General features: G+C 42.7%; 1 protein-coding gene across 4 annotated transcripts; it reads left to right on the forward strand.

Moving 5' to 3' along the window:
* Positions 1-385: 385 nt before the first annotated feature.
* Positions 386-19504, forward strand: LOC135555364 (probable mitochondrial glutathione transporter SLC25A39). 4 transcript variants are annotated; one of them, XM_064987720.1, is made up of 12 exons: positions 386-862; positions 6046-6150; positions 10260-10319; positions 14218-14268; positions 15342-15451; positions 15630-15697; positions 15842-15966; positions 16167-16340; positions 16734-16843; positions 17796-17877; positions 18000-18080; positions 18196-19504. In XM_064987720.1, the coding sequence occupies exons 2-12, from the start codon at positions 6054-6056 to the stop codon at positions 18312-18314; spliced, it is 1077 nt and encodes a 358-aa protein (XP_064843792.1). In that variant the 5' UTR covers positions 386-862; positions 6046-6053; the 3' UTR covers positions 18315-19504. The 4 variants fall into 4 exon arrangements, with proteins under 4 accessions (XP_064843792.1, XP_064843793.1, XP_064843794.1 ...); XM_064987721.1 differs by lacking the exon at positions 14218-14268; XM_064987722.1 differs by lacking the exon at positions 6046-6150 and having other exon boundaries at positions 387-862.
* The last annotated feature ends 1151 nt before the right edge of the window (positions 19505-20655 follow it).

Genomic DNA, 20655 nt, shown 5'->3' on the forward strand with positions numbered 1-20655 from the left:
ATCAGGATTTTGTGGACATTTACACAGATGGTTCAGGACGTACTGGGTCAGCCTTTGCGGTGCAGGAATGTGGGGTGGCAGCCAAGAAACATATTACAGATTATCTGGCTGTAAATAAGGCAGAGTTGATAGCCATACTGTTGGCCCTGCAGTGGGTGGAGGAAGTCAAGCCAGACAGAGTAGTTATTTGCTCTGATTCATGTGCAGTGTTGATGAGTCTCCAGTCCTTTAGGTCACGTAGCAGACAAGGCCATGTATAATGAGGGTCTACAAACCCATGGCAAGATTAGACAGATGGGTATACAGATAAGATTTACTTGGGTCCCAGCCCATGTGGGGGTGGAGGGGAACGAGGCAGTTGATGTACTGGCTAAGCAAGCACTTGGTAGTGGGGATGTTGTAGTTTCAATGAGCAAGGTAGAGGCAACACGCCTGATATGGATAGTGATGGTGCAGAGATGGCAGGAACAGTGGACTAGAGATACGAAAGGCAGGCATTTATTTCAAGTACAGAGGCAAGTCGGGGAGGGGAGGACGCACATTTATAATTCTAACAGTTTTTTTGTTGGCAGAGTATTTAATTGCCTTAAAATATAGTTTAATTTCCTTTTGCAAGGGAAGAAGAAGAATAACCAAGCAAGAACCGTGGTCAGACTAACGGAAGGCGTGTCTTGTCACCGCAGACGAATCGGGTTGGTTTACTTGTTCCTAGCTCGATAGCTTTGTCAAGTTAGCTAACAGCAGCTCACGGCTGTGAACAGCATGTCCATTCAACACTCATGGAAACAGGCAACATGCCATGAAATCCCATCAAATTCACAACGCAGATAGATACCCTTTATAGCTACGCTATAAACTGGAGGTTAGTATCAAGCTTTGGCATGTTTTATCTTCTGTTTTGCGATATTTAGTTAGCTAGCTAGTGTCTGTTAGCCAGCTAGCTAGCCTTAGCTATCAAGCATCTTGAATTGGGGAGGGCTGGCATGTGTTCTTGTTTTGCCATTAGATTAGCTACTCTACTGTACATGCATGATCGCTCATGTCTAGTTAACGTTAATTAGCTACCTATGTAGGTTCCACAACAAATATTTTATGAGCGTTTTATAATTGAGAAAGGAGCACGACAACATGTTTTAAAAATTGTTTTTTTGTAGCACGACAACATGTCCGTGTTAGTCCATCATCATTACATCACCACGCCAACAAGGCTTCAAGGTCAGATTTGCTGACTGGGTGGAGATGTCACAAAGTATATTTGTAATTAGATGTGGATGTAGTGCAAACATGATGTGCAGTACAGTGCAATATTACATTTCCTTAGCTAGCTACATTTTGTTGTCCTGCACCAGAATATAACTTTAGCTGGGGTCATTCATACTGAGTGGTGCCTTTTGGACCTAATAACTTTTGGGGAAATAAAGTATCTTTTTTTTCTTATCAGAAAAAGGACATGTTTGACTTTCAGAAAACAACATGTTGATCAAACTCAGGCACTTACATTTTTTGAGGTGCGTTTTCCAATCTGTTATGTGCATAATCCTAACAGGGTGGAAATGTAAAGACTAAATTAGCCATTTCTCTGTGAGTGAGAGATTGAACTAGCACAGTGGTTCCCAAACTTTTTATAGTCCTGTACCCCTTCAAACATTCAACCTCTAGCTGTACCCCCCTCTAGCACCAGTGTCAGTGCACTCTCAAATGTTGTTTTTTGCCATCATTGTAAGCCTGCCACACACACACACACACACTATACGATACATTTATTAAACATAAGAATGAGTGTGAGTTTTTGTCACAACCCAGCTTGTGGGAAGTGACAAAGAGCTCTTACAGGACCAGGGCACAAATAACAATATCATTTATCTCTTTATTTCACCATCTTACATATAAAACCTTATTTGTTAATCGAAAATTGTGACTAACTTGTCACAGGTTAATGAGAAAGGATGCACATAACTTTGCAATGTTGGGTTGTATTGGAGAGAGTCTGTCTTAAATCATTTTCCACGCAGAGTCTGTGCCTGTATTTAGTTTTCATGCTGGTGTAGTTTTCATGCTGGTGAGGGCCGAGAATCCACTCTCACATAGGTACGTGGTTGCAAAGTGTCTTAACAGCGTGATTTGCCAAGGCAGGATACTCTGAGCACAGCCCAATCCAGAAATCTTCAATTTCGATGAGTCTCTCTTGTTCAGATATTGGTAAGTGGACTGGAGGCAGGGCATGAAAGGGATAACGAATCCAGTTGTTTGTGTCATCTGTTTTGGGAAAGTACCTGCAAAATTGCGCATCGAACTCACTCAGGTGCTTAGCTATATCACATTTGACATTGTCTGTAAGTTTGAGTTAATTTGCACATAACAAATCATACAATGATGGAAAGACCTGTGTGTTGTACTTGTTAATGCAGACAGAGAAGAGCTCCAACTTCTTAATCGTAGCTTCAATTTTGTCCCGCACATTGAATATAGTTGCAGAGAGTGCCTGTAATCCTAGATTCAGATCATTCAGGCGAGAAAACTTGTCATCATGCAAGCGGTCAGGGAAAATGATGGTCAGTAAAGAACTTTAAACTTATCTCTCAATTTAAAAAAAAAAAGGTCAATACTTTGCCCCTTGATAACCAGCGCACTTCTGTATGTTGTAAAAGCGTTACGTGGTCTCTGCCCATATCATTGCATATTGCAGAAAATACATGAGAGTTCAGGGGCCTTGCTTTAACAAGTTAACCATTTTCACTGTAGTGTCCAAAATGTCTTTCAGGCATTCCTGACAGCTTGGTAGCCTAGTGCATTGGACTTGTAACCGAAAGGTTGCAAGATCAAATCCCCAAGCTGACAAGGTAAAAATCTGTCGTTCTGCCCCTGAACAAGGCAGTTAACCCACTGTTCCTAGGCCGTCATTGAAAATAAGAATTTGTTCTTAACTGACTTGTCTAGTTAAATAAAGGTAAAATAAAAAATTCCCTTGGCAGCAAGAGCCTCTCCGTGTATGCTATGGTGTACCCAAGTGGCATCTGAAGCAACTGCTTGCACACCGTGCGTTACCACTCCACTATGTCTCCTTGTCATGGCTTTTGCACCATAAGTACAGATACCAACATGAGCAGCAGCTACGTTTTGGCTACATATGGACCGTTGATGGAATTCCTGTGAAAGAGTAACAGTTAATGTGATTGGATGTTAATTATTTGACTAGACTGTATGTTGATGAACACTAGATGGTTTAGTTTAATTTTGTGCAGTGAAACGAGGCTACTCAGTTGAGAAAAAACATCACCCAAATGTATAGTCCTGGTGGAAAATGTGAAAAAATAAAGTTAAAATAGATATATTTTTTCATGTGAATCACATTTTTATTTGATATCATTACTCCTACTCCAGTTTGGGAATACCTAAACTAGCATAATGGTGAACACTTTAACAGGATTTTAATTAATCTATCAAACTTTTTTTTATTTTTTTATTTTTTTACATTTGGTGAATATTCTACATTTTGCCTAACAGATAGGTGTGGGACATACAGACAAAAAATATATAAAACTGTTTATATTTATTAAGCTTTGTACCATTGTTTTCCCACCAAAGAAACTACACTTCCTGAATGGTGTCATTGCAAGAAGGGGTTGTTTTCTTAAATGGAGAAGTACAACAAACTGTTTTATTTTATGTTTATTTAACTAAACAAGTCAGTTAAGAACAAATTCTTATTTACAATGACAGCCAAACCCTAACAATGCGGGGCCAATTGTGCGCTACCCTATGGGACTCCCAAACACGGCCGGTTGTGATGCAGCCAGGAATCGAACCAGGGTCAGTAGTGATGCCTCTAGCACTGACATTTTTATTTTTATTAAACTAGGCAAGTTAGTTAAGAACATTCTTATTTACAATGACGGCCTAGGAACAGTGGGTTTACTGCCTTGGTCAGTGGCAGATTCAGTCCAACGCTCTAACCACTAGGCTACCTGCCGCCCCAGATGCAGTGCCTTAGAACGCTGTGCTACTTAAATAGAATAATAAATACAATAATCATGAAGAAAACATTTTTGATGAGAGAATTTAACTAGGACTATGAAATAATGAAAATATTTATTTATTTTATGGCATATTTCTCGTGGAAGTTGATGGGTAACACATGCCTACATCCACTGAAAAGTGTTCAAAATGCATACAATTCCCTTTCAAGATACATATTTTTGAGTTTAAGGTTTAAAGCCTTTTGGAATCCACCTTTTACACTAAATAAGAAGTTATATTTCCTGGGGACAGAAAAGGCACCATTGTAGGAATGGCCCTGCCATTTATCACATAACACAGGGCAAGATTGATAAAGCACATGGATTAGAAATATTATACATAATAATCAGATGTATGAGCCATAGAAGAAGTAGTTGTTATAATTTTTACTCTTAACAACTTGCTGTAACCAATGCTGTCTTAATTCTGTGAAATTAGCCTAGACAATGTTGTAAATGTAGGAACCAGTTTCTGGCCTGTGTTCATATTTTTGCTGAGGGTCGGGATATGGTGGGATTTGTTTTAGGGTAATCCTGCCACAGTCAGCTGCAGCAGAGGGAGGTGATAGTTAGAGAAATTGGAACGTGATCGTCTGCCAGCAAGCCTGCAGTACGAGACATTCGGCATGGCTTTATGAGTTCTCAGGTCCTCTGCAGTGCACAAACACATTCAGCAACACATTCGATCATATGCTTGAGATGGCTCCCTCTGATCAAGAACTGGGCTAGAAATGTTTATACATCTACTCTGGAAACGATTAGCCCTTTACACAGCTATGTTAGTGGTACTGTAAAGAGACAGGTAGATGTTCTCTCTTGTTGCTTTCTACACTCTCATTCATAATCTGCCAATTATTAATTTACATTAGTAAACACATTTATCACCCATTTCAATTTGCCATTTGTTATCACCCATTTTCAATTCAAATCAAATCAAATTTATTTATATAGCCCTTCGTACATCAGCTGATTTCTCAAAGTGCTGTATAGAAACCCAGCCTAAAGCCCCAAACAGCAAGCAATGCAGGTGTAGAAGCACGGTGGCTAGGAAAAACTCCCTAGAAAGGCCAAAACCTAGGAAGAAACCTAGAGAGGAACCAGGCTATGTGGGGTGGCCAGTCCTCTTCTGGCTGTGCCGGGTGGAGATTATAACAGAACATGGCCAAGATGTTCAAATGTTCATAAATGACCAGCATGGTCGAATAATAATAAGGCAGAACAGTTGAAACTGGAGCAGCAGCACGGCCAGGTGGACTGGGGACAGCAAGGAGTCATCATGTCAGTTAGTCCTGGGGCATGGTCCTAGGGCTCAGGTCCTCCGAGAGAGAGAAAGAAAGAAAATTAGAGAGAGCATATGTGGGGTCAGGTTCTAATTCCCCCCGCTGTCTGTATTGAATGTGGGCTTAGTCAATCTTCTGTGGATAGTAGTCTTTATGTTACCAGACGTGCTATTGTATCAGTGAGGTGTTGTGGGAGTGTGTGGGGTTTGAAAACTGGATGTAGTAGCTAGGAGAGGGGAGACGTGCACACAACAGATACCTTATCTTAGTGTGTCAAGCACTCTATTATAACCCCTCCTATCCCACATGAACGAGGCTACTGTACGTCTAGTCACTATCACTTAGAAATAGACTCCTTAATAACAAGCTGTTTGTCATTTGGACTAGTAGTGGCTGTTGGCTATTCAAGAACCCCTACAACACACGTTTGGATAATATGCACAAGCCTGGAGTTAGGCTAAGCTCTAGCTTTACAATAGTCATGCTATTGTCCAGGAAGTGACCAGGCTGGCCGTCTTGCCCTGAGGACATTCTGTATTTTGTCTCAGTAATCAGGCACAGTTTGACAGAGTATAGCCTTGCTCAAATCAGAGGCACTCCCCAACAGCCTTGTCTATTTCACATATAATGGAATCTGTCAAGCACAAACTAGCCTCTCATTAGAAGACAAAATTAAAGTAGCACTATGACAATGACATTTGAGTAGTGTGGTTAAAGTTGATGTTTTCTGTATCCCTGTCTGTCTCAAGTGGTCAGGATGGGGGAGCGGCCTGTTGTTACCCCCTCAGCTGGGATCACTCCAGTGCAGCAGATGCTGGCCTCTGGCACTGGGGCGCTGCTCACATCAGTGTTCGGTAAGATCAATGTCCAATAGAGGGGCACAACAACAAACATGTTCTCTCTCTGCCAATAAATAAATAAACCTACCTAGGGGAACCAGTAAAAGCACAGATTACAAACACCAAGATGGTGGACTGAACACAGCTATGTAGACCACCTCAAGATAAGAAGGTCATATTCAAAATCGGTGAGTTCGACTAAATATTAGCACTACACAATCTGGTGGGTAATAACCTTCAATCTGGATCACAACACAGAACAAATCTTAAGACTAGAGAAATGTATCAACAAATATGATGATAACAAGCAACACCCAAACATGGCAGAGAGTAAGACAGGGGAACCTACTTCAAAATGAATACGTGACTCTTCTACAGACACAGACAATTTAATATTTTCACCACCGGGACTGGTAAAGGACACAACCGATCTGTTAAAATCAATAAATGACAAACTGGGTATACTTGAACTAGTCAGTGTTGGTCAATTTCTTCAACAGATGATCAGGTCTATATAATTATCAAACATTCTTAAAATAAAGTGGTGATCCTAACTGACCTAAGACAGGGAATTTTACTAGGATTAAATGTCAGGAATTGTGAAAAACTGAGTTTATCTCAGCAACAAAAAAAAGAAACGTCCCTTTTTCAGGACCCTGTCTTTCAAATTTGTAAAAATCCCAAACTTCACAGATCTTCATTCTAAAAGGTTTAAACTCTATTTCCCATGCTTGTTAAATTAACCATAAACAATTAATGAACATGCACCTGTGGAACGGTCGTTAAGACACTAACAGCTTACAGACGGTAGGCAATTAAGGTCACAGTTATGAAAACTTAGGACACTAAAAGTGGCCTTTCTACTGACTCTGAAAAACACCAAAAGAAAGATGCCCAGGGTCCCTGCTCATCTGCGTGAACGTGCCTTAGGCATGCTGCAAGGAGGCATGAGGACTGCAGATGTGGCCAGGGCAATAAATTCCAATGTCTGTACTGTGAGATGCCTAAGACAGCTCTACAGGGAGACAGGACGGACAGCTGATTGTCCTCGCAGTGGCAAATCATGTTTAACAACGCCTGCACAGGATCGGTACATCTGAACATCACACCTGTGGGACAGGTGAAGGATGGCAACAGCAACTGTCCTAGTTACACCAGGAATGCACAATCCCTCCATCAGTGTTCAGACTGGCTGGACTAAGGGCTTGTAGGCCTGTTGTAAGGCAGGTCCTCACCAGACCTCACCGTCAACAACGTCGCCTATGGGCACAAACCGATCGTCGCTGGACCAGACAGGACTTGCAAAAAGTGCTCTTCACTGACGAGTGCCGGTTTTGTCTCACCCGGGGTGATGGTCGGATTTGTGTTTATTGTCGAAGGAATGAGCGTTACACCGAGGCCTGTACTCTTGAACGGGATCGAGTTGGAGGATCCGTCGTGGTCTGGGGCGGTGTGCCACAGCATTATCGGACTGAGCTTGTTGTCATTGCAGACAATCTCAATGCTGTGCGTTTTGGGGAAGACATCCTCCTCCCTCATGTGGTACCCTTCCTGCAGGCTCATCCTGACATGATCCTCCAGCATGACAATGCCACCAGCCATACTGCTCGTTCTGTGTGTGATTTCCTGCAAGACAGGAATGTCAGTGTTCTGCTATGGTCAGCGAAGAGCCCAGATCTCAATCCCATTGAGCACATCTGGGACCTGTTGGATCGGAGGGTGAGGGCTAGCCCCCCCCCCCCCCCCCCCCAGAAATGTCCGGGAATTTGTGGGTGCCTTGGAGGAAGAGTGGGGTAGCATCTCACAGAAAGAACCGGCAAATCTGGTGCAGTCCATGAGGAGGAGATGCACTGCAGTACTTAATGCAGTTGGTGGCCACACCAGATACTGACTGTTACTTTTGATTTTGACCCCCCCCTCACTAATTTCTGTTAATCACAAGTCTGTGGAACTTGTTCAATATGTGTCTCATTTGTTGATTCGTGTTCATGCAAATATTTACACATGGTAGGTTTGCTGAAAATAAACGCAGTTGACAGTGAGAGGACATTTGTTTGTATACACACACACTACCATTCAAACGTTCGGGGTCACTTAGAAATGTTCTTAGAAATGTTCTTGTTTTTGAAAGAAAAGCACTTAATTTTGTCCATTTTAAAATAACATCAAATTGATCAGAAAAACAGTGTAGACATTAATGTTTTCAATTACTATTGTAGCTGAATATGGCAGATTTGTTTTATGAAATATCTACATAGGTGTACAGAGGCCCATTATCAGCAACCATCACTCCTGTGTTCTAATGGCACGTTGTGTTAGCTAATCAAAGTTTATCATTTTAAAAGGCTAATTGATCATTAGAAAACCCTTTTGCAATTATGAAAACTGTTGTTCTGATTTAAAGAAGCAATAAAACTGGCCTTTAGACTAGTTTAGTATCTGGAGCATCAGAATTTGTGGGTTCGATTACAGGCGCAAAATGTCCAGAAACAAGGACCTTTCTTCTGAAACTCATCAGTCTATTCTTGTTCTGAGAAATGAAGGCTATTTCATGTGAGAAATTGCCAAGAAACTGAAGATCTCATACAATGCTGTGTACACTAGAGTGTCTAGATTGAGGAACAGAAGCCTCACAAGTCCTCAACTGGCCGCTTCATTAAATAGTGCCTGTAAAACACCAGTCTCAATGTCAACAGTGATGAGGTGACTCCAGTATGCTGGCCTTCATGAATGTCTCGTATGCTGTGTGATGGCACAAACAAATTAATGATTGATGCAGTAGCCTATATAACTATTGAATTATAGGCCTAAGAAAGTTACAGTACACAGGATGTGGCCATAGGCCTACAGCTGGTGGTTATACAAGGCTGCTATTCTAAGCCTACTAATTATGTCATTACTTATTATTATAATGATGATCATAATAATAGTAACGATAATAACAAGGAGATCTAGAAATAGGAGTGTTATAATTATAAAAATGATTTTTTTGACAATTTTGAACAGTGTTAACAACACTAAATAATACCAGAGAAGTCCGATTTAATCAACGATAGTCAGTGTAAAAAAAGGGTAAAGGTACAAGGCTGTGTAGATATCTGGCTGTGTTGGCAAAATCACTGCATATCCCATCGCACCTAGCGAGGAGAGGCCAATGCCAATGACGCCGGTGAATCTGAAAACTGATGTTGGGTCAGTTTTAAGTAGCAATGATATCCTTCTCCACCGTCTTACGACAGATTTCACAAACCCCCAAAAAAACTGTACGTTTCTTTCCAGCAAATTATAACTATTGTAGCAAAAGAGTTTTGAAGTTGAGGGTGCAGTATTTCTGAAGTTTGGCAATGAGGACAAAAACTAGCATAGTTCAGTAGCCAGCTAGTTTAGCCAGGGAAAATGAGCTCGGACCTAGTGCGCATGTGCACCAGGCAAATTCAGGAGACGTATTATAGATTTTATGCCCTGATAGCAGGAGCTGGTGGCGAAAAGTGAGATTAAACAATTCAGAGACTGAAACAAATAAATCAGATGACAAATATTTAAGGAGAGTGAATCGATATACCGTACTGAAATCAATTGTAACAAAGCTATATTAGATACTGTCTCTACAGAATTAGCTAGCTTGTTGACCACGCTGATTGTCATCGGGTTACGGGCAGGATTACGATTCATGATATCAAGACTTGATCTGCACTCTTTTAGCTGTTGAAAAAGAAAATGTTTGTAAAAAAGTATTTGTATAAAAACAATTAAATGTTATTAAATATGTACAGAATTTTCATGAGCTCTCTGCCTAGCCTGCCACTAGGTGCCATGGCAACTGTAGAACTAGGATGAAATGTTCCATCATGGGTGACCGAAGCCTCCACTACACTACAACACAGGAGTCTGCCACAACTGCATCAGAGGCGGTCACTGGTTCACTTTGTGTGTCCATCTGAGCTCCGCTCCAGTCTGGTTGTACAGATTGAGGTCTAGTCTGACCAGACTACAAAGCCTGTGGAACAAGTGTCCAAGCCTTGTGTGTAGGAACACCCCCCTCATGTATGCACATGTTCCTCATTGACGAGACCCATGATGGGTGTAAATAGATCAGTATAATTGAATCTGTCTCTCTTTCACAGTCACACCACTGGACGTGGTGAAGATAAGGCTGCAGGCCCAGCAAACACCATTCTATCAAGGTAGAACACTTACAGATAACATTCACTGCTTATACGATGAGTCTGCTTATTGCTTCTTACCATTGCGGGGATAGTCTAAGTATTAGATGTTTATGTCCCCACTCCCCACCCCTGAAAACTGGGGCGGCAGGTAGCCTAGTGGTTAGCGCATTGGGCCAGTAACCGAAAGGTTGCTAGATTGAATCCCTGAGCTGACGTCTGTTGTTCTGCCCCTGAACAAGGCACTGTTCCTAGGCCGTCATTGTAAATAAGAATTTGTTCTTCACTGACTTGCCTAGTTAAATAAAAAAATATATAAATTAAATGTTTAAAAAAAACTCAACTGCACTGTCATCACTTTCCCTGTGAGAGACTACATTCAGCCACTTGCCCATCTGCTCCCTAAGCCTAAATAATAGAAGAGGGGTTGAAGTAAAGGGGGTGTAGAAGTCCTTATGTCGGCGAAGTCCCTACTTCCGGCGCCGACAGAGATGGCCGCCTCGCTTCGCGTTCCTAGGAAACTATGCAGTTTTTTTATGTTATTTCTTACATTAGTACCCCAGGTCATCTTAGGTTTCGTTACATACAGTTGAGAAGAACTACTGAATATAAGAGCAGCGTCAACTCGCTATCAGTACGACCAAGAATGACTTTCGCGAAGCGGATCCTGTGTTCTGCCTTTCACCCAGGACAACGGAATGGATCCCAGCCGGCGACCCAAAAAAACGACTCCGTAAAAGAGGGAAACGAGGCGGTCTTCTGGTCATACTCCGGAGACAGGCACATCGTGCACCACTCCCTAGCATTCTTCTCACCAATGTCCAGTCTCTTGACAACAAGGTTGATGAAATCCGAGCAAGGGTAGCATTCCAGAGGGACATCAGAGACTGTAACGTTCTTTGCTTCACGGAAACATGGCTCACTGGAGAGATGCTATCGGAGTCGGTGCAGCCAGCTGGTTTCTCCACGCATCGCGCCGACAGAAACAAACATCTTTCTGGTAAGAAGAGGGGCGGGGGCGTATGCCTTATGGCTAACGAGACGTGGTGTGATCACAGAAACATACAGGAACTCAAATCCTTCTGTTCACCCGATTTAGAATTCCTCACAATCAAATGTCGACCGCATTATCTACCAAGAGAATTCTCTTCGATTATAATCACAGCCGTATATATTCCCCCCAAGCAGACACATCGGATGGCTCTGAACGAACTTTATTTGACTCTTTGCAAACTGGAATCCATACATCCTGAGGCTGCATTCATTGTAGCTGGGGATTTTAACAAGGCGAATCTGAAAACAAGACTCCCTAAATTGTATCAGCATATCGATTGCGCAACCAGGGCTGGCAAAACCTTGGATCATTGTTATTCTAACTTCCGCGACGCATATAAGGCCCTGCCCCGCCCTCCTTTCGGAAAAGCTGACCACGACCATTTTGTTGATCCCTGCCTACAGACAGAAACTAAAACAAGAAGCTCCCACGCTGAGGTCTGTCCAACGCTGGTCCGACCAAGCTGATTCCACACTCCAAGAATGCTTCCATCACGTGGACTGGGATATGTTTCGTATTGCGTCAGACAACAACATTGACAAATACGCTGATTCGGTGTGCGAGTTCATTAGAACGTGCGTTGAAGATGTCGTTCCCATAGCAACGATTAAAACATTCCCAAACCAGAAACTGTGGATTGATGGCAGCATTCGCGTGAAACTGAAAGCGCGAACCACTGCTTTTAATCAGGGCAATGTGACTGGAAACATGACCGAATACAAACAGTACAGCTATTCCCTCCGCAAGGCAATCAAACAAGCTAAGTGTCAGTATAGAGACAAAGTAGAATCTCAATTCAATGGCTCAGACACAAGAGGTATGTGGCAGGGTCTACAGTCAATCACGGATTACAAAAAGAAAACCAGCCCAGTCACGGACCAGGATGTCTTGCTCCCAGGCAGACTAAATAACTTTTTTGCCCGCTTTGAGGACAATACAGTGCCACTGAAACGGCCTGCAACGAAAACATGCGGACTCTCCTTCACTGCAGCCGAGGTGAGTAAAACATTTAAACGTGTTAACCCTCGCAAGGCTGCAGGCCCAGACGGCATCCCCAGCCGTGCCCTCAGAGCATGCGCAGACCAGCTGGCTGGTGTGTTTACGGACATATTCAATCAATCCCCACCTCCACCCTACCTGACACCCTAGACCCACTCCAATTTGCTTACCGCCCAAATAGGTCCACAGACGATGCAATCTTAACCACACTGCACACTGCCCTAACCCATTCTGGACAAGAGGAATACCTATGTGAGAATGCTGTTCATCGACTACAGCTCAGCATTTAACACCATAGTACCCTCCAAACTCGTCATCAAGCTCGAGACCCTGGGTCTCGACCCTGCCCTGTGCAACTGGGTACTGGACTTCCTGACGGACCGCCCCCAGGTGGTGAGGGTAGGCAACAACATCTCCACCCCGCTGATCCTCAACACTGGGGCCCCACAAGGGTGCGTTCTGAGCCCTCTCCTGTACTCCCTGTTCACCCACGACTGCGTGGCCACGCACGCTTCCAACTCAATCATCAAGTTTGCGGACGACACAACAATGGTAGGCTTGATTACCAACAATGACAAGACGGTCTACAGGGAGGAGATGAGGGCCCTCGGAGTGTGGTGTCAGGAAAATAACCTCAACGTCAACAAAACTAAGGAGATGATTGTGGACTTCAGGAAACAGCAGAGTGAACACCCCCCTATCCACATCGATGGAACAGTAGTGGAGAGGGTAGTAAGTGTTAAGTTCCTCGGCATACACATCACAGACAAACTGAATTGGTCCACCCACACAGACAGCATCGTGAAGAAGGCGCAGCAGCGCCTCTTCAACCTCAGGAGGCTGAAGAAATTTGGCTTGTCACCAAAAGCACTCACAAACTTCTACAGATGCACAATCGAGAGCATCCTGGCGGGCTGTATCACCGCCTGGTACGGCAACTGCTCCGCCCACAACCGTAAGGCTCTCCAGAGGGTAGTGAGGTCTGCACAACGCATCACCGGGGCAAACTACCTGCCCTCCAGGACACCTACACCACCCGATGTTACAGGAAGACCATAAAGATCATCAAGGACAACAACCACCCGAGCCACCGCCTGTTCACCCCGCTATCATCCAGAAGGCGAGGTCAGTACAGGTGCATCAAAGCTGGGACCGAGAGACTGACAAACAGCTTCTATCTCAAGGCCATCAGACTGTTAAACAGCAACCACTAACATTGAGTGGCTGCTGCCAACACACTGACTCAACTCCAGCCACTTTAATAATGGGAATTGATGGGAAATGATGTAAAATATATCACTAGCCTCTTTAAACAATGCTACCTAATATAATGTTTACATACCATACATTATTCATCTCATATGTATACGTATATACTGTACTCTATATAATCTACTGCATCTTTATGTAATACATGTATCACTAGCCACTTTAACTATGCCACTTTGTTTACATACTCATCTCATATGTATATACTGTACTCGATACCATCTACTGTATCTTGCCTATGCTGCTCTGTACCATCACTCATTCATATATCTTTATGTACATATTCTTTATCCCCTTACACTTGTGTGTATAAGACAGTTTTGGAATTGTTAGTTAGATTACTTGTTGGTTATTACTGCATTGTCGGCTCTAGAAGCACAAGCATTTCGCTACGCTCGCATTAACATCTGCTAACCATGTGTATGTGACAAATAAAATTTGATTTGATTGACCTTCGGCAGCCATGTCGGGCTACATTTAGTGGAATGTGAGACATGCTTTAGCTTTTCTCTGCTCAAATGCTTATTTTGTGTGTCTTGTGCTCTTTCATTGTCTCTCCATCTGTGTTTCTATCTCTCTCTTTGCTTTGTTTCATAGCTTTAGCTGCTGACTCTGCTTCGTGGAGTGGTGTAATCCGCCCCTCCAAATGTGAGTAAACCCGCCGGCGCCGCTCGCTGCATGCCCAGACCTCGCCCAGTCTGACTGACTACATGTGCCTATCTGGCACTGCTCTGCCAATATGACCTACTAATAAACTGGGTTTCCTGGGAAAACAAAACAAATGCGCTTTAGCCATAGTCTGAGCAAATTGATTTTGAAATGTTTTGCAATTATATGTACCCTCTATGTCTATATATGTAATGTCATACTCTTCCTCAGTGCATCCTCATACTCTCAGCTGAATGATTATATGGGCTACAGCCTTGACACTCTCTCTCTATCTCTCCATTCAGCTACACCATAACTCACTCTGAACATAAAGAAAACTAAGGAAAATTAGCCCAGATAGTGTAACCAGCTAGTTAGAATTAGCATATTGAACTTCACAATGAAATGACGTGGTAACAATGAGTGCTTTCTGGTACTTGAAAGAATTCAACATGATTCATAGCTACCAGGTATCAAATTGTGCCTTGCGGTACCTGTGTTTAGGAATCTCAAAGAAACAAACAGGTAGTTCATAGGTTATACTGTATAACACTCATTTTACTATGTAATTTTCTATTACTAGAGGAGCTCGTTTGTTTGTTTATAGATTTCTCCTCAAATACTTTGCCTTGGATTGACCATTTGCCGATACCTAAAATAAGGCAAACACTAGTAGTCCAGAGCAGGCCTCGGCTAGAGCAGCCTTGGTGTTATCGTCCCCAGTGTCGGTCTGACCGGTCATTGCCATAACCTCTGTTATTAATAGCTTATCTAACCTCTGTCATGGACACCTATCGACTGAAAAACAAACTGTTAAAGTATTTCTTTTTGTACCAATGTCATTATTTTCTAGAACTATTGAATATCCATTCATTTGACATAGAACTAGAAGCTATAGATGTATCAAACATGAATGCGTGCCCTACAGAGAAGTCAACGTTCGGCATTACTCTCAGTAGGTTCACATTTACCGATCTATAGTATAGATAGAAGTAGAGCATCATGTCTCATACAGTAACGTATTAACCAGTATGGTTGTTTTGGTGACCCTGTTCTTGTGTTCTGTCTCTCAGGGAAGTGCTTCCTGTATTGTAATGGCCTGATGGATCACATCTATGTGTGTCAGTATGGGGCCAGCTGCACCAGCTGGTACAAAACACCAACCCACTTCAGTGGCACCCTGGTAAGAGACTCAGAACCCTCTTATTCGCTCCCACCAACACAGCACAACATCACCTGGTTTGACATCGTTAAAACACTGGATGGGGAACGACCTGTCTTTTGAAGTCCCAAATGTTTGTATTTTTTTGGAACTCCACAGTTCCCAAGGACAAACACGGTGTGGTGTTTGTTTTTCTCAGGATGCTTTTGTGAAGATTACGCGCAACGAGGGGGTCAGGTCTCTGTGGAGCGGGCTGCCTCCCACACTGTGAGTCACTGGGGTATTTCAAGTACATGTATTTGTAATAAAGAACGGTAACAAAAGCGATCAGTCCTTGATTGTATAAATGAGAACTCAGAACTATAACTTGCAGAGCTTTGAGATTGACAGTTTCTTGCTGTTTGTGTACAGGGTGATGGCGGTGCCTGCCACGGTCATCTACTTCACCTGCTATGACCAGCTCAGAGACTTACTGCGCTACGGCATGGGGTTCCAAGGCAACTACATCCCCCTGGTGGCTGGGGGTCTCGCTAGATGTAAGTGGACTACATGGGACAGGGATTCACAATGTCTTGAAGTTGATTAAGTCTTGATTATGATACAGTTCAGTTGTCACACACCACACTAAGAATGTAGATATATAATAATGCCATTATTACATTGTTCCCTTCTGTAACATATTGTGTTTGTTGCTGGCCCTCTTCCGTTGACTCCCCCGTGTCTGTGTGTTCTCCAGTGGGAGCAGTGAGTGTGATCAGCCCATTAGAGCTGGTGCGTACCAAGATGCAGTCCCGGAAGCTGACCTACAGCGAGCTGAGGGTGTGTATCCGCTCTAGTGTTGCCCAGGATGGCTGGCTGTCCCTGTGGAGGGGCTGGGGACCCACCGTCCTACGAGACGTCCCCTTCTCAGGTGAGACTTCACCTCCATGGACGTTATGTCACTAACCATTTATTTTTTTACATTTTATTTTACCTTTATTTAACTAGGCAAGTCAGTTAAGAACAAATTCTTATTTTCAATGACGGCCTAGGAACAGTGGGTTAACTGCCTGTTCAGGGGCAGAACGACAGATTTGTACCTTGTCAGCTCGGGGGTTTGAACTTGCAACCTTCCGGTTACTAGTCCAACGCTCTAATCATTAGGCTACCCTATCTGTCACTGCTAGGGCTTAGTTGGACTGGTTGATAGTAGTTGGGGGTTACATAATGAAGACCGCCTGTGTGGGTGAATAATAAATACTATCTTCGGTGTGATAATGTTTCTCAGTGACTTTTCAACCTGACTGTTTTTCTGTGTGTGCAGCCCTATACTGGTTCAACTATGAGCTGGTGAAGGCCCAGCTGTGTGATCAGTACAATGTGTCTCAGGCCACCTTCTCCATCAGCTTCACAGCAGGGGCAATCTCTGGAGCTGTGAGTATCTCATTAATTCCTCTACTGGGAATTTACAATGTATGTAAAGCAGATGTCTTCTATTAGATTTCATGAAGAAGATTATGGATGGTTTGTACATTGCAAGGTGTATATAGTTAAATAGTCAAACTCTTTTTCTTTTTTTTCAGTTTACTGTGAGACAGAGCTGTGTTTTTATTATAGGTAGATCATTGACAAATATGGATAAGAGTTTAGTGTGCTTTCTCTCACCAGGAAAGGAAAGCCAGTTGTAACACAGATGTTATTTGTATTTATGACAGAAAGAGGCCATGATAAATAAAACCAAATGCCTCTCCCTGCTGAAAACAGGCCTATGTTTGTTTAGAGAGATTCTCTCATATGTGAGAGAAGTGGACACACTTACTTAGCCTAGATCTGTAGTAAAACAGGAAGTTTCCTGACAAATCATGGCAGTTCGACAGTCCTCTCATGTGTTGACACCAGAAAAAAATAGAGAATCGCTGTGTTATTGTTCTCACCACTGCAAATCTACCTTTCCAGTGTTTTACTTGCTATATTGTATTTACTTTGCCACCATGGCCTTTTTTTGCCTTCCCTTATCTCACCTCATTTGCTCACATTGTATATAGGCTTATTTTTCTACTGTATTATTGACTGTATGTTTGTTTTACTCCATGTGTAGTGTGTCGAACTGCTCTGCTTTATCTTGGCCAGATCACAATTGTAAATGAGAACTTGTTCTCAACTTGCCTACCTGGTTAAATAAAGGTGAAATAAAAAAAGTAAATAAATTGTGACAACCATTAAACTGTTGAGAAATGATAACAGGTGGACCCCCTGGTTAAAGTCTGTGTTTAGTGTTTCACCTGACTAGTTACATAACGTACTGCTGATCAATAGATCAGGGGGTACGTTATGTTGATTTCACTGGGTATTGCTTATGGAGAGTGTGTCTTGTCTTCTGTCCCAGGTGGCTGCCATCGTGACCCTACCTTTTGATGTGGTGAAGACACGAAGACAGATCCAACTGGGAGAGATGGAGACACTGGGAGGTGTGTAATTACAGGGTCTTATGTACCCATATGGCCATTCACGTCTGAAATCGTTATTTTATCCTCTCTGATAAAACGTATGATTGCCCACTAAATCTCTGTCTTTCTCTCCTTCCTCCTAGTCCCTGTGAAGAATCCCACATCCACATGGCATATCATGAGGGGAATTTGGGCTGAATCGGGATACAGGGGGCTCTTTGCAGGTAAGTCCAAAGGATATATAAAAGGTATATATTTGCAATGCCTGAAGCGCTGGTATAGTAAGCAGTCTGAATGGAGGACTACATCAGGTAAATTGTGTCTCTTTATCCCCCTCAGGTTTCCTACCCAGGGTGATCAAAGTGGCCCCCGCCTGTGCTGTCATGATCAGCACCTATGAGTTTGGGAAGATCTTCTTCCAGAAGATGAACCTTGACCGGGAGCAACAGGCCTGCTGAGGGGCTGTGTGTGTGGAGAAGCAGGGTTGGCTACCTTCTTCTGGGGCAGAATGGGAAGAGACTATTAGCAGCTGCCAATGCAGGCTCACATGCACGCTGTGCAAGACTGCTCCTGGTTAAGACGTTGCACCTAGAAACCTGAGCTTCAAATCACCCTGGATGAGTCTGTCTCTCAATTCAGACAAAGGCAAAGACATGAGGAATGGGCTTTTTTTGTCTGTTTTCTAGCCCTTTCTATTGGCCCACAGGGAGGCTACTCCTACAACTGTGAACACTGTCATACGTGTATCCATGAATGTGTCCATTAGTTAAATTCAGAACTGTGGGGGAACGGCCCTGTGACCTCGGGCTTATTCAGGCTTTAGCATGCTTTCCTTGCACACTAAAAGTGTTCATCTTTGCTAGTACAGCCCCCTGCTGTTCATACCTGGGAGAACACTTCTAACAACAACCCTAAAAAAAAATGCATGCAAAGTAATCCATTCAATTAAGACCTTCCCTTCAACTACTAGCCCAGACCAAATGCATGGCTGAGCTGGGATCAGTGGATTTTCTTAATGTAGCATTCTCTCATATTGATTTGTCATCTGACCAATGGTAGCCTACTATACGATGTCCATTTTTGTGATGGGAATTAATACAATACTTATGTAGGTGGGTTACCATGGCTCATTCCCCTAGGATGAGAACTGGGTTTTATGAGTTAATTTGGTACTGTTGTTATTCAATTAAATACTTCAGACAAAACAGCTGACAAATTGACTATGCTGTCTAAAAGGTGTTGACATACTTTTTTTTTTTTTTTTTTTTTACATGCTTGAATGTATGCAGGTTTTCTGTTGATCCATTTCAGAACTGGGCAGAGTCAATATAGTTTTTTTTAAGAACTTTTGTTAGATTTTTTTTTAGCATTTCAGAAAGATCTGGAGTTCTAACTAGGCTACTAGACTGAACTGAGTTGTTGCCTTGATCTTCAATTTGTGTGTTTATTATTTCTTGTGTACCTTACATGGATGTATATTTTATATGCTGTGACTGGTTTTACTGCTGTTTTTATTCAGTCAGAGGGATACAGATCAACTAACAGAATGCCTAATTGGATTCAAATACATTTTTTATTTAACCAGGTAGGCTAGTTGAGAACAAGTTGAGACAGTTGTAAAATTAAAAAGGTGTTGTACCAATCACAAGAGCTTTTGCCTTATCTATTACCTGATGCATTCCTGTGACAGTAGAATTCTAGTTTTGAAGCAAGCGGGGAGAGGTGCCAAGGTGGCGGCTTGAACGGACACTTTTTTACCAAGCTCCGTACCTAACTTCAGGAAGATTGTGGAGAAAAAAAGTTTAGTCATTACTATTTTTATTTGTTCAAGATATAAGACCTTTTCTGTGACTGGAATAATAATTTGATAATTTATTTCGGCATGTCCATGCAAAGTTGTGAAGAAGTTAGCAGTTCTATTGCTAATCAACAAGAGAGAAACGTACTTATAGACAACTGCCATAACTACTCTTGGCCTATGGATAATATGCTTTCGAATGCTGTTGAAGATGACAATTTCCCCTCTTTACCGGTTACTCCGTGCAAACCTCCACCCTCCAAAAACCCCAACATGAACTCTGACATCGTGGCTACCCTCTCCTTACTCATCAACTCCAGGTGTGACGCCATTGAGAAAATGGTAGGCGCGAACACCATGGTTATCGAAAGCTTGAAAAAGACTGGAGTTTGCATGTGGTGATATCAAGGATGTGAAAACGAGAGTGGCAAAAGTTGAAAAAAGTGTGGAAAGGAATAACAATGTATACCATAGACGTCTCACTGATCTGGAACAATACACAAGAAAATGGAACCTGAGGTTCTACGGCTTGCCAGAGGTGGAGAATGAAGATGTGAGAGGAGAGGCTATCCGTATCTGCCAAGAAGTTTTGCCTGCAGAGAAGAACAAAGTTGGTGATGCCATCGACGTTGTGCATCGCCTCGCCAAGAAGCAACAGCACAACGATTCAAGACCAAGGGGTATCATCATCCTCTTCACTGCCAGATTCTATAGGGATACTGTCTGGAAAGTTACTAAGAAAAACGCCTTCTTTCAGAGCCATGGTATGCGTTTCGCCGAGCATCTCAGCCCGGAGGACATAGAAAGAAGGAACATGTTGTGGCCAACGATCAAGACAGCACGAAATGAGGGAAACGCTGCTTACTTCTTTGGAGGATGAGACTTCATCAACAGTTCAGAAATCCATATTCCTCCCTAAAATCTCACCAGAAGGAACAGGTTGATGGTTTCAGCCATGGTATTCTCATTTTCCTTATGTTGTTTACCTAACTAGAGTCAGG

Source organism: Oncorhynchus masou, chromosome 15, assembly GCF_036934945.1.
Source record: "Oncorhynchus masou masou isolate Uvic2021 chromosome 15, UVic_Omas_1.1, whole genome shotgun sequence".
NCBI lineage: Eukaryota > Metazoa > Chordata > Actinopteri > Salmoniformes > Salmonidae > Oncorhynchus > Oncorhynchus masou.

Bases quoted from the DNA above. Each gene is read 5' to 3' on its own strand.
- LOC135555364 (XM_064987720.1), top strand. From the start codon at position 6,054: ATGGGGGAGCGGCCTGTTGTTACCCCCTCAGCTGGGATCACTCCAGTG. The intron at 6,151-10,259 runs GTAAGATCAATG...TCTCTTTCACAG, and splicing joins GCTGCTCACATCAGTGTTCG to TCACACCACTGGACGTGGTG. The intron at 16,844-17,795 runs GTGAGTATCTCA...CTTCTGTCCCAG, and splicing joins CAGGGGCAATCTCTGGAGCT to GTGGCTGCCATCGTGACCCT.